Source organism: Cinclus cinclus, chromosome 1, assembly GCF_963662255.1.
Source record: "Cinclus cinclus chromosome 1, bCinCin1.1, whole genome shotgun sequence".
In the NCBI taxonomy this organism is placed as follows: Eukaryota; Metazoa; Chordata; class Aves; order Passeriformes; family Cinclidae; genus Cinclus; species Cinclus cinclus.
Genome location: NC_085046.1, coordinates 91,100,961 through 91,116,200, shown reverse-complemented (window position 1 = coordinate 91,116,200; position 15,240 = coordinate 91,100,961). Strand labels below are relative to the sequence as shown.

The following is a 15,240-nucleotide window of genomic DNA, read 5'->3' as shown; positions in this document are numbered from 1 at the left end:
GAATCAAGTCATAGGTGAAGCAGCTAGTCACACAAAGAATTATCAGAGAACACTGAAACACCTGCAACATCTGCCTGTCAAAAGCTCCAGACAGCCACAGAGATCAAGATTTCTGGTAACAGAACAAAGGTTTCCTGGGAGCAAGCTGTGAGGAACAAGACCTGTTGGGGTAAAGAGTTGGAGCTAGGGAAGATATACCCAGCTGGATGTACACCAGTCCATAAAATACATCTGAGCATGTCAAAGAAACTGTTCAGTGTCACTGTAATTCTCCTACCATGACTGAGAGATTATGACAAAACTGTCACATCCATCTCAAAGAAAGTCAACAAGAAAACTTCAGGCAACTGTGGGCTAGTCAGCCTCACATCAGCCTCCAGGATTACCACTAAAATAATCTTGGAAGAAAAAGGCAATCAGGAAAAGCCAGTACAGACCTGCCAGGGTGATTAGACCCTTATTGATCTGAATGCCTTCTACGATGAGATGACACTGTTTCTAAAATAAAGTAACAAATGATGCACATCTCAGCTTCAGCATGGCCCTTGCCATGATTCCCCATAGTTTCCTTATGACTTCATCAAGGGATATGGACTAAGTGAACAAAAAGGTGGGTAGAAAATGAACCTGACTTGGGCTTGGGGGTATTGATAAGGGGTACAAAGTTCACTGGGCAGTCAACTTCCAGCAGTGTTCCTCTGGGGCTGACAGAAGTCATCAAAACTATTCCCTGGATAATGACCCAGCGTGTTCAGCAAGTGTATGAACAATATCTAAGTGGCTGAGTGTCTGGTACTGCAGAGGGCAGGGATGATAGACAGAGGAGCAGGTTGAAAAAAAATGATCTGACAGAAAATCTGTGAAGTCCAAAAGGAACAGTAAATACCACATCTGGGTCAGGGTAACACCAGTCAGCCCTACATGCTGAGATCAGATGTCAACAGGGAATCTTTGTGGGAAAAGACATGGGGGACTAACAAAGAGTTGAACAGGAGTCAGCAATAATGACCAGCTTCAGGAATGATTCTTCCCTTCCTTTTGGCACTTGTGAGGCAGCATCTGGAGTACCATGTCCACTTCTGGGCTCCTCAGCACCTCAGCTGACATAATAGAGCCAGCGACATAAGGGGGGAGAGCTTGAAGGCAGTAAATGTATTCTGTCCCAAGAAGAGAAGGCCGTGGCAAGGCTTTCTGTGCTCTACATCTATCCCCCTAGTGGGCAGGTATAGCGAGACAGACAGATCCCAGCTGGTATGGTGATGGAACAAGAAGCAAGGAACAAGACGTAAGAAAATACTTTCACCACAGCAAAGGTGGTCAAACACCCTCAAGTAAGGGCACAAGAAAGTAGTAAGAAATGAGAAGTACACAAGAAATTGCATGATCTCCATTCTTGGTAGTTAAAACATCTCTTACAACTTCAGTTATTCTGTGATTCCATTTATCCATTTAAATTTCCATTTTTCAGCCTTCTTAATTTAGCCCTCTCTGTACTAAAACCCAAAGCAAAAATAGGAGAGAGCTATTTATTGCTTTTATTTTATTCCATATCTTCCTTTAGGGCTACATAGTCAACTGGCAGAGAATACTGGAAAAGCTATGACACTTATTCCTGACATGTGCTTTCTCTTTTTTTCCTAGTTTTAGAGAGAAAAAGGAAAAAAAAAAAATCACAGATGGGCATCTAAAATGTGCTTAAGTTACACTCCACTACTATACTGTCACTGTAAACATTGACACAGTGCAAGAATAATATTATGCAAAATCTGCTACATGACCCTCTGCAGTGTTTTAGGATTCTATTTTGAGTCAATCAAATTACAAGGTTTATTACAAGGAAATAGTCATAACAAGTTCTGAAACACTTCAGATCACTGATTATACCCTTCTTAAGAGACAGATACAACATCTGTCATGCTTCAAAACCTCTGCAAGATATGCAACTGATTTAAAGACTCCCTATTTTTCTCAGAAATTGAGATGCCTAATGTTCTAAATCCTTTTGTGCTGAAATCTGTCTTTTATACCTAACAAAATCTCAATTTCAGAGACACAATCTAATTTATTGGCTAAAAAGAAGTATGAACAGCTCTACCAGATTGCCTGCCGTAAAGAGCAAAGGCTTTCTGCTGTCTATGCCCTCAGAACATAGTGTTCCTTAATACAGGTCAATATTCTTGGCTATAATTGTCCAGGAAAATTTTTGGCTTGCTTGGGAACACCAAAGTTATTAAAAATGACACTTGAGTAACCACGTTCAGAAACTGAGTTCAGATGACATTTATCCGTAAGAATTTATATGCTCAAAGGACTATGTTACTTTGTCTGACACTGAACAGCCCACAGAGACAATACCGGCTCAAAAAGCCCTCCATCAAACAAGTAACCAGGAGCAAACATGTTTGCTACACTGAATCTCCCATGTAAGTTGTCAGTTAGACCTCAAATACAAGGAACAACTGAGCCATGCCAAAGTAAACGTGAGGCTGACAGAAATGTAAACAGTCCCTATCTTCACTCCTCTAGACTGAGGCTATTACTGCATAACAGGAAATAAAACTTACAATGCGAAAGAACTATAGTCTTTTGCTGGGATAACGTACCGCAGACTATTTTTAGGTTCTGAGCTCCTCCTGCATACAGTGATAGGGAGAAAAAAATACTTAACCACAGCATAACTGGCAAGTCAAGAAACAGAGACTGAGACTGCACTGCTCTTCCAGCATCTGTGATTATCGATGTGAACTTTGACAAATTTGGCTTGTCAGCATTCTACTTGGACCTCTGAAGAGAAAACACATGCTTCACATAACAAATGGAATGTTTTAAAATTAGGATGCTTCTTTTTGCAGCCAAGTTTACTGGAGCGACTAGGAATTTTCAGTCTAAAGTTTATCCAGAATAGTCCTTCAAATCACAAGAACAATCATTCATTATCAGCACGTTTCTAGACATTGTGACTCCTTGTTAAGGCATTTTCAGAGGATTTCTTACAGCACCATGCCCAATTTCTGAGCTTCTGTTTTTGTTTAATCACAAATAATAGTATGAACTCTACCCCCAAAGTCTTAAGCCAGAACAGCAATTCAACAAGACATACACACACCACTTAGGACAGCAAAGACAAGTTTTTCTTCGGACAGCAGAGACAAGCTTTACAGGACTCTGAGGTAATTTCAAAGATAAAAAACACCCACCCAAGCCCCCTTTTTAACTTAACAGATCAGTTTCAAGTACACTACACAGTTTCAACCCATATCTTGGAGTAGAACAATGCTCCATCCAGCAGTAATCAAGATGTTGTTGTTGAAGGGTTGATAAAGGGTCATTTATTTGTCCCCACAACAGAAGCTCAAGGTTGTATGCCTGAAGCCACAGCAAACAGAATCTCTGTCACACTTGCAGGTTCACCCACCTGCTCAAACTGGGAAAGCTTCAAGTCGTATTTCCCATAATCCAAAAGTAATTGGAAGAGAAAAAAATCCTCCCTCCGTTAACAACAAAAGGAACTAGATTCTACCAGATGTCATCTTGAAGCCTTCACTGCAGCTCTAAGAATAAGCATTTACTGAGGACCACTGAAATATTATGCAAAAAAATAGTATTTAATATCTAGCAAAGTAGTTCCTAGCACAACGCTGACATTCTCTTATAGCATCAGAGAATGCAAACCCCTATTCACCAAGACAGAGTCTTCTGGGGGAAGGAGAATGACAGCAGGCAACTTAATTATCCACACTTCACATTCAATTCACACACACAGCAAGCTTGCAACAAAACCTGAACCCAGCAAAAAGGCAAGCACAACATGATTATCATTCTACTGGGGAGAGTCATCAGATGACTGATGTGAGTCATTTTACTGGGTCCTGATGAAACATGGGTTGACACTGACCTTCATTCAGACACCGGGATTTGGAATGCAGTGACCTCAACAGCATAATACTCAAATAACTTAAAATACTCCACTGTTTTAACTTGGCAGCAATAAACTCTAAAGTTGTATTCCCAACACTCTGCTCTTTGTCTGCAGTAACATAATAAAAAAAGAGCAGTCAGGTAATTCCTTGTGGTAAATGATCCTATAAAAATCAAAGCCAGCACACAATTCCATTCCCTATTCGTAAGATGACAGTAATTTAAGTAAGTGACAAAATCAGGTAACAGATCAGGCCTTGAATGAACCAGCAGAGGAAGGTTAAGCAATTAAATAATAAAGTTCTTACATTATGCCTGACACTAAAAATAATGTGCCAAAAATGGCACAAGTACAATTTCATGAGTAACTACATACCTGCTCTCCTTGCCTCAATGCAAGCAACACTCATTTCCTCCTTCAGTTCATGGTTTTCGTTGGCTATGGCTTCCCCCACGGTAACAAATCTCCCGACTGCCAGGTTAACAGCCTGGCCCACTCGCTGGATTGCTTGCAGAGTCTTGTCTGAACGCTTTGGTTTATCCTTATGATTAATAAGAGTAGTTATCTGCAAAAAAAGAAGAATCTTTAAGACTAAAGGCAAGTTTTGAATTGAACTCAATAATAGATTTTTACAGTACTTTGCTAATAAAAATTAGTTTTGCGCTGTGTCGTGAGGTATCATTTCACTTTTCAGAGAATAAAAAATAAATTAAGCGTAATTAAGTTTGCTCATCTGCTCAGTTTATCTCAAATGAAAAAAAGGATTTTTATTTTTATTCCACTCCCATTTTCAGTATTAAAATAAGCTGAACTGGGTCTCAACAGCCTTTCACACTACACACACAGCCCTTCCCCCATAAAAATACCTACTATACTCACAACTTAAACAATCTCAATTACACATTTCCTAGAATTTAGAAAAAGCTTGCCATTTAAATACAAGTTATCAGTAAAACACTTTCTGATGACATTCCTATTTTGAACTTCTGACTTGTTTTTTTCTGCCCACTGTGAAGTCCTATAGATTCCCTCTCGGACCACATGGACTGGATATCAGCTGCATGCTGGCTGCTGGAGACTTAAGATTTGCCCAAAACACCAAACATGAGGAAACAAAGGGATCCTTTCCCCTCACAGAGGAGAAAGGCAGGATTGCAGAAACAGCTTCTCAACCAAGGCACCACATAAATATGAGAACAATATGCAATCCCGCCACTCACAACTAACTATAAACTGCATTATAAACATGAGCTGTACATTATCGCTACAAGTATTTTCTAGTGAGAAGCAGGAGAGAAACTCTCTAGTTTCAAACATCCTAAACCAGCATAAAAACCCAACAAAAATATTGCCTGTCCTTGTCTCCCACTCTCATGTTTGCAATGAATTTATCTGATGTGGGTTAAAACCTCAGTTGTGAAGAAGGTAATGATTGTTGTTTTAGTGTTCCCCATTATCAGGTCCCCAGTCTGGTTCACTGCATAGCTTCATGAATATTTTTGGTGGCAAAAGGGAAACAGTACAGCCTGAGGAGAGAAAGATGGGCAGAAGCACTCCTTTCAGCAGGAGTATCATTTAAAATGCCCACACACTGTAAGCCACATCGCCAGGAGCTCAAAGATGTCTGTTTAAAGAATCTCAGAATTACATGAATGACTTAAGCGTTCAAACATCTCAGCTGTATCAGCTTGACCACAGATGTCTTTGCCGCTCCTCAAAAAACGTAAATCATCATTCACTTGTTCTCCTACCAGTCAAGCCTGTGGTGGGACAGGAGCATATCAGCTGTACTCGTAATGCTCACTACAGATTCAAGGACACAGCAGGAAGCAGTGTAGGAACTGTTCTGCTTCATGATTTGATCAATGCCCAAGGTTTACCCTTCAGATATCACTGAGTTGTCTTTATGGAGAAAAAAAAAAAAAAAAAGAAGAGTGGTGGTATATAACATCTTGCTGAGGCTGGTTTTGAATGCCAGGAGCTGGTTCAGCCAAGTTTCCAGTATTAAACTCTTTGCAATGGGAAATACCAACACTTCATAGAGTGCTATGCACACACAAGAAAAAAAAAAAAAAAAAGCCAAAAAACCTAAGAACAGTGCTGCTCGATGGAAAAGCTCCTACAAGAATGGAAGAATATTTTGTTCTGCTACAAAATATGAGTACAGAAATATACTCTCTGCCCACTGCCTTCTTATATATGCCCTACTTTTCCAACTGTATCTAAGCCACAGGGTCTAAAAGAAGGATGCTTTCTATAGTTCATATAACAAATCTGTCCCTGTAAGAGTCCCACGGATCACCAAACTTCAAGTCCAAAGCCTATGAACCCCGGATGCCCTTCCAGTGAAAAGATCTTATGACGAGTCCAAATAGAGAGTAAACTGAGGAAACATCTGAACATCTTCAAATTCATTTTATGTGAGAAATGACATTCCTCAAAACACATAATTACCATCACTCCAATGGAAATTCAGACCAACATGAGATTCATGGTAAAAAAACCTGCACTATGCAGTTCTTGTGAATTCTTGCATTGTAGGTACTTTCAGGTCTACAGAATTAAAAAATACGTGTCAGCAGCTAATCTGACAGTGCCAGCTGGTAACTGTTGAATAGGCATGGCTAGCAAGACAACTGAGAGCATCAGTCCAAATACTGACGGAAACCAAACTGTTACAGGGTCACAGCTTCATTTCTTCAACTGGTTTTTAAGCAAACAGCAACCCAACAGTGGGTTAATATTACATTTACACAGTTATTGACTTCTCAAAATATAGAAAATATATATAAAATAACACTGGCCTAAAACAAACTGCAAGTTTACATACTGGCTGCAAGTTTACCTCCCACAGCATTTTACACCAGTAGAAGTTTAAACATGTTCTGCATAACCCTGAAAAAAAATGCATATGCAAATAACACTGCAGAGTGAAAGGAATTCCACTGTCTCTTACAAATCATCAAGGGCATTTATTTTAACTCCCATGTTACTGCAGAGGTATGCAAATAATAAAAAATCATGAAGATATCACAGCTTAAATTGCTTTACGAAAGTCTTACAAAACACTCTCAGGAACACAAGTGCCTTTTACATTTCTTATCACTTGTTTAGCATTCTCTTCAGAGGGCATCATCATTTTTGCAGCAAAAAACAACCCCTTTACTCCCCCTGCCAAGGTTAAGCAAGAATAAGCAGCTGTTTAGACAAGTCTATCACCAGTGTCACCTTAACCTCATAAAGTTCAACAAGGTTAAACACAATGTCTTGCACTGGGGCTGTGACAATCCCCAGTACCAATGCAGGCTAGGGGGTGAATGGATTGAGAACAGCCCAGCAGAAAATAACTTGGAGGTACTGATGCAAGAAAAACTGGACATGAGTCAACAATTGCTTGCATCTTGGGCTGCAATAAAAGCAGTGTGGCCAGCAGGCTGAGAGAGGGGATTTTACCCCTCTACTCTGCTCTGGTGAGACCCCACCTGGAGAAGGGTGCACAGCTCTGGGATCCCCAACAAAAGAAGGATATGGACCTGTTGAAGACAGTTCAGAGGAGGGCCATGAAGATGGTCAGAGGGATGGAGCATCTCTCCTGGGAAGACAGGCTGAGAGAGCTGGGGTGGCTCAGACTGCCAAAGGCTCCAGGGAGACCTTACAGCAGCATTTTAACACATAAAGGTGGCTTAGAAGATCAAGGAACACTTTTTACCAAGGCCTGTAGTGAAGAGGTCAACAGTTTTAAACTGAAAGAAGGTAAATTCTGATTGGACTTAAAAGAGGGAATTTTTTACCATGAAGGTGATGAGGAACTGAAACAATTTCCCTGAGCTGTGGAAGCTCCATCATTTTAAGAGTTCAAGGCCAGGCAGTTTGAACATCCTGGGGCTTTGAACAACCTGGTCTAGTGGAAAGTATCCTTGCCCATGGCAAGAGGGTAGAACTAGATGATCTTGGAAGGTCTCTTTTAACCCAAACCATTCTCTGATTCTATTATCTACTCTAAACACCCGCTCGAGTAGCTTGTAAATGAAGATTAAATTCAAACTATGCTTAATGCACAGCAATGGAGGCTTTGCAAATACCTCCTAGAATAATGAACTCTTAGCTGGGTAATATAATTTCTTCTCAGACTGGCTAATTTAGGGTCAGTACAGTAACTATCTTTAACACTGGAATGGAGGGAAGCTGGTTGAGCCCCGTTTTTTTTTCTTTTCAGGTAAGTCAAAAAACCGTATGCATTGACAGTTAAAAACAACCATTGTGAGAGAACCAAAACAGAAGTTGGTCAAGAAGTTCAAACTATCACAGTAAACAGCTTCATGTAGCACCTCTTTGAAGTGTGATCAACATTACGCAGAAAATGCAGCCTATATTAGTATCAGATCTACATAAGGTATTTCCTGTAATAAACAAAGTAACAAACAGCCCTGAAATAGGAGTAGGTAGGTCATGATAAAAGAAAGACATAAAATATAGACCAGTTAAAGAAAACAGGGTTGGGTTTGGTTCTAGAAACATGAGTTACACATAAACCAAATGTAATAATGTCAAAAGGCATGAGGAAAGCTGTTCAGACACAAGATGGGCTTCTCACAACCTGCCACCTGCAGAAAACACTGCTCTATGAACAAGGAGAAAGACTTCAGAATTATGCATTCTCATTCCCTCATAGAGCATTAAGAGTGACACGTACATTCTCCATGTCAAATAAGTTTTGAAAAAGCAGAGGTAATGGCAACTGCAGTTTAGGATTCTTTTCAATACTTAATTAAGTTGCAATTAACAGTCAGGGTTAAAAAAATAACAAGATGTTAACTTAGCAAGGAAAGGAATTTTGCCAGTATGTCAAGTGACAAACTGAAGGAAACTTTGATGCTAATAAGCAGTGCAAAGATTATCTAACCAGTCGGCACTCAATAATAATTGCCTCAGAATACAAATACAGCAGTGAGCATCAAAAGGCCAGTAAGAAAAACTTCTAAAATAAAGCATAAGCAAAACTTTTGCTCTTGACTTTTAAACAATGTTTAAAACAAAGATAAAAAATTGGACAAGCTAAATGGAGAAAAGGAAAGACCGAGAAGAAACTTAACAAGGAATTTTTTCCCCAACAACCCACCAAAGAAACCCTAAGAGCCTATAAAAAAACTGAACTAGTAAAACTTGCAACATTTAAGATGTTTCAGATTATAAGAAATTGCTTTTCTCCCTGCAGTCCATTCCGTTGGAACAAGACAAGAACAATTACCGTTTTACTTTTTTTTTAATGAAGGAAACCCCTGCAAGTCCAAGAACATCATCCAAGACCTCCCTCAAGCTTAACACCTCCCAAATATTTGATCTGTTATATTCTGATCATGTATTTCCCAGTCACCAACATCTGTGATGTTTGGACAAGAGTTAGCAGCTGAAAAGATTACCTGCAAGTCTCTTTGAACAAGAGCAATACATTACATGCTGTTTACTTAAGGATTTACTGATCGGGTCCTAGAAAGGAAACAGTCCTTTTGATGGTACTCACCCTCTGTTTAATGTGAGCTCTCACACCATTTCCATGGAATCTTCATCTGAGATTTGAGACAATCAGTTTAAGGAGTGCCTCAAGAATCTGTCAGCTACAATCTTCTATCACTTGTTATGAGAAGCCAGAGAAAAATAATGGCCTTTACTCAAGAAATTTGCCAAAACTAACAGATATAGCCATAATGTATCAAGATGTACTTCATATTTAAGGAAACAAGCTCAGTTGTGGTAATTTTTGAGCAGCTGTTTCCAGATCTTTTTGAGGGCCTTCAGAAACTGACATTTAAGTCATTATATGCTTCATGCTCAGGAAGCATCATGACAGCACGCTTAGCTAAAAATATTCTAATGTCTATTTATTGTCAGTGTAATTAAGTCTTGCATGACAGAATTAAGTGATTCTTAAAGAGACTGAATTTCAGGAAGTATTTATAGACATCTATAAATAAAACCAGAGGAAACATAGCTATTTCACAGCCCCTGCTACAACCACAAGAGTTAAACTGATAAGTCATGTTGGAAGATATCCTGCCCACCTCTCTCCCTAGGAAAGTACTCACATTGTATACAGGATGATTTAGACTCTCAAAAGTAGTATTTGTTACTGCCTCTTGTGTGGTGGGTTGACCCTGGCTGCATGCCAGATGCTCACTGAAGCCACTCAATCGTTTGCCTCCTCAGTAGGAAAAGGGAGAGAAAATATAATAAAAGGCTTGTGGGCTAAGATAAGGAAGGGAGAGATCACTCACCACTTACCATCACAGCCTAAATAGCCTCTGCTTGGGGAAATTAAATTAATTTATGACCGAACAAATCAGAGCAGGATTGTGAGAAATAAAACGTATCTTAAAAATACCTGCTCTCTACCCCTCCCTTCTGGCCTTTATTCCTGATTCTCTACCTCCTTTCCCCCAACAGCACAAGGAGGAAGGGAATGGGAGCTGTGATCAGTTCCTCACATGCTTCCTCTTCAGCAGGAAGTTCCCTTTTCCTGCTCCAACATGAGGACTCCTCCCGTGGAAGACAGTCCTCCACAACCTTCTCACACACATCCTTCCCATGAGCTGCAGTTCTTCACAAACTGCTCCAGCATGGGTCCGTCCCACAGGCTCCAGTCCTTCAGGAAGAGATTGCTCCAACACAGGTGCTCTTTGGGATCACAAGTCCTGTCAGGAAACCTGCTCCAGCATCTCAGCTTATCTCCACCAAGCCACAGGTCCTGCAAGGAACCACTCCAGCACAGGCTTCCCACAGGGTCACAGAACACTCCACATACCTACCTGTTCCAGCACAGATCTCTGCATCCCTGTGAACCTGCATGAGTGGCAGGGGGACCAACTGCCCCACCATGGTCTGTACCACAGGCTGCAAGGGAATCTCTAGTTCTGCAACTGGAGCACCAGCTTTGGTGTCTGCAGAATTGTTTGTCTCATGTTACCACTCCACTCTTCTCTGGTTGCAATTCCTTCTGCACAATACCTGTTCCCTGCTCTTGAACACATTATCCTAGAGGTGCTACCACCCATCCCCGACTGGCTCAGCCTTGGCCAGTGGGTCCGTCTTGGAGTCATCTGACAATGGCCCTGTCAGACCTGGGGGAAGCTTCTGGCAGCTTCTCACAGAAGCCACCCCTGTAGCTGCCCCAGTACCAGAACACTGCCACACAAACCCCATACACTCATATTCACCCTGGAAAAGTGAAGGCTTTGAGTGACTTCACTGTGGCCTTCCAGTGAGTGACGGGGGCTTATAGGAAAGACAAAGATGGTCTATTACAGGGGCAGGTAGTGACAGTATAAGGGAGAATGGCTTCAAATTGAAAGAGAATCTGTTTAGATTAGATATTGGGGGAAAAAAGAAATCTTTACCCTCAGGATGGTGAGGCGCTGGAACAGGTTGTTGACCAGAGAAGTGGATGCCTCATCCCTGAAAGTGTTCAAGGCCTGGCTGGATGGGCTCTGAGCAACCTGATCTACTGGAAGGTGTCCCTGTCCCTGCCCCTGGCAGGGGAGAGGGTGGAACTTGATAACCTTTAAGGTGCCTTCCAAGCCAGGTCATTGATTGTTTAATTCTATATTGATCACCCTTCCTGCTAGAAAAAAATCAAGATGTTATCTCCATGCAATGAGGATTAGCTGCCTCAGAGCAACAGCTCCTCTATCATTTAATGTATTTCTGCTTTCTAATTTCCATTAACTTTACAATGGTAGAAAATTTGGTTCTTAAAAAAAATTAGTAATACCAGGAATGAACAGTCTTTGCTAAGAAAATGTAATAGAACTACATACTGGGAAAGAAGTTACAAACCCTTACAAGGAGAGCGCTGTAAGGTAAATTTAGTTGCATTTAATACAACATGTAGATCCCTTGCTCAAAAAGGCCTTTTCCCACACTGCTTGTGCTTTCATTAGTTCATCTTGAGTTTGGGGGCAGAGAGGAACTTCTAATATTACATTTTAGGTACTGGCTCTCATTAAGTCTTGTGTACTCCTTGAGGAGGATCAGGTCTTCAGAGTCATTTAGCCAGACAGCAGCACACGTTGTTCCAACACCCACACCTGCTACAGGATACAACCACCAAGAGAGAAGGAGCAGCAGCTGGCATCTGACATCCTGTCCATAAGGGCTACCAGAAGAACTCCCACACAGACTTCTCATCACAAGATGAGCCTCAGGGATCTTAGGAAGTGAACAAGGACTACCTGCTTACCTGTCCTAGAAAACAAGAATCTGTTGAGATGCCTGTCCAGGCACTTAAGGTAATCTTAAGCGTTTTGTACAATTTCAAGCACTAAAATAATTTTTTAAAGTTCAGCTAGTGTATGGATTTTCAGAATCAGAAAATTAATCTCTTTCTATTAATATTTAATTTTGCAGGAAAATGCAACAAATAAACTCTGCAGAAACTCAATTTTTAAAGTTGCCAAAGGTTGGAAAAGACTAAGCAAAATGAAATTCAACTGCACTAACTACTAATGCACTAGTTAACTGTAAGGACCCATATATTTTTTTATGCTGAAAACACTATTTCAGACAATTGCCCATACTTTATGGACTATTGAACCAGAACAGTTTCTTCTACATGTTACTATGCAAAGGGGCAATCAACTCATCTTGCAGAAGTCCCACAGACCTCAACACATCATTCAGGATGCTGAGTCAACACTTTTGAGACTGCTTCCATGAAGTGATGTAATCCAGCTACCCCCTATTTATGAATTTGCCTAACAGTCCCTCTGGACTAGTGTCTAGAAGAGTAGTACAAATGCACTGTATAGTCAAGACTGCTGAGTACTTGTGGCATTGAGACTGTTGTATTTGCACCTTTACCTGGAGGCTTTCTAAAAGTATCTTCTCATTGGTTTTATACACATCTTTTATAAAAACCTTCAGGGAAGCAAATTAAATAAACAACTTTAACACCCCGTAAGCTGGTTCACTTATCTGCGGGCAAATGCTAACATGCTTTGCAGAGCCTCAGGCAGTATTTCACATGCAGTGTCTAACAAGCCACCTCTGAAAAGGAAGGAGGGAACAATCCATGACCTGCAGGGACAAGAAGGAGCTGCCAAACAACACAAGAACAGCCCTACCAGTTCAGATCACTGGGGTACCCAACCTAGTATCTTATATCCCACAGTCTTCCACATGCTTGCCTAGAAAAGATCATGAGATCTGAACAAGCAAATGCATCATGAGCTATAATGTATTTGTAACCAGATTTCCAGCTGGCTAACTGAAAATTGTACATTAAACTTTAAAACACCACAATACCTAATTGTGCACTTCTCACAAGCATAATAGGTTCAGCAGATAAAAATTTTATCTGGAAGGGGTGAAAACAGTCCTCTTTACCTCCTTCACATCTACACTTCAAAATCTACTCTTTGTAAAGTTCACCAGGAAAGAGAAGAGTACACAACTTCAAATTCAAATACACACCTCAGATTATCAGTACTATTGCTATGTACTTGTTAGACATTCTTGGAATTCTTAAGAGATCAAAAGAAAGGATTCAACTCAGAGCAAGACTGCACTATAGTAGTGAATACCCTTTCTTTGTGCTGAATGCATTCCTAGAAAACCAAGGAACTTTTAAATTTCAACCTCCAAACCAAACACCATTGAGAAAATGATTAGCTAAAATGTGATACAGATGAACTTGTCCAAATGCAGTGCAGCAATTTCATTACACCAATTTATTTCCTCCAGTGTGGATTATTTTGGATTTGGGGATCTGCATGGCAGTTTTTCTTTGTTTGGTTTTTATGGTTTGTTTTCTTTTTTTTTCAAAGCACCGAGAACTCTGAAAACTTCAGGACCTTTTTTTTTTCCCCCCTGTGGGATTTAGTTATTTCCAATTTTTATTTTTTTTTTATTTGTGAAAAGGAATATCAGAGGGAAAAAAAGGAATAATGAATACAGCTCACTATTTTTGCAGTCTGTGGACTCTTGATATTATGTAGATGATAGAATTACTTTAATTAATGTTATTAAAGTACCCTACTGTAGAGGAGAAATATGCTTTCTTTTTAATGTTCTCTTTCCAAAGACTCCTTAAAACCAGGGATTCCCACAGACCTGCAGAGAAAAAAACCGGTATTGCTGCTATCCTCTTTTTTTTCCACAGATGGAAGAGGAGACCAATCACTGGAAAATCCCCAGCGAGGCTTAACCAATGATCAAAGATACCTTGTACAAGTCAGAGGACTGCCCTGCCACTCACCAAAAAAAGGCATCTTCAGAATTTCTATAGCAATGAGTGACCATGAAAAAGATCATAATTTTCAGACAATTCAAGTTCAACCTTTCTTCTCTTTTTAAAGAGATGTAGACAAATTCACACTCTGAGCTGGCACCAAAGTTTGTACTTTTGTGCAACTTGACATGAGTTGGCAAACACAGTTTTCCAAACAAGGTCCAACTTAACTTCTGATAATACAATGTGTGCATCAACAAGCACACTGGACATCATAAAATATGCAATTACCTGTTACAAAATGTGTTCAGAAGTAAAACTGGCTTTCTAACTCAACTGCTGTCTTTAAGTTTGAAATGCACAACTACCTCACTAGAAAAGGTGAGCATAAGCTGGTAGACCAAATAATTGGGTTTCAGGGCATACAAGGCAGTACACTTTCCTCCCCTCCTCTTGCCCTTCAGTATTTTCTTACCCAAACAGTTAGACTTTATAAACAAACTAATTCCTGGTTTTCATTCCACACCTAGGAAATCTGGGCAGGATTAAGCCTAAGAAAATCCAACTCAGAGAGAAGTTCATTGTTTAAAATGTACTTTTAGATGTGGTCAAAACAGATGCAGACATGTTTTTAGCACCAGAGAGATTCAAGTCTCAGAAATAACTCATTTACAAACATAATCAGGTAACCTCAAAACCAGAGACTAGCAAACAATAATTCTTGCTTTTCCCCTTGTCTTGCTGCTGTTAATGTACCTAACCTTGCACTGCTTGTGCAAACAATACCTGAGCCAGCTCCGAGTTGCTTTTAAAAAAAAAACACCACTGTTGTGGAACTTAAAACTCAGACATTGTAATAAGGGATGTAGCAGGGACAACACCCTTATTTCACCTGCAACTGAGAATTCCTTCTATTCAAACTGGGATTGGCTCCTGAAGGCGTAGAAAATGTTTCTTGTTAGTTCATAGGCAGGTGGCTTCCCTGCCATGAATACCAGCTATTCAATCATTCTTACATTGCATGTTCCTGACCGAAGAGTTCCTGCAGCCTCTTTTAGAGAAGGCTTCTTTAGCAGCATTTTGACATCCCACTTGAGTT

At 40.2% G+C, this 15,240-nt stretch overlaps 1 protein-coding gene across 1 annotated transcript in view; it reads right to left on the bottom strand.

The window, feature by feature from the left end:
• Window positions 1-15,240, bottom strand: part of CTNNAL1 (catenin alpha like 1) — a 57,189-nt gene that overhangs the window by 30,983 nt on the left and 10,966 nt on the right. Inside the window, exon 2 of the mRNA XM_062500406.1 lies at window positions 4,295-4,484. Within this exon, the coding sequence (XP_062356390.1) occupies window positions 4,295-4,484 (190 nt within the window). The remainder of the gene's footprint in view (window positions 1-4,294; window positions 4,485-15,240) is intronic.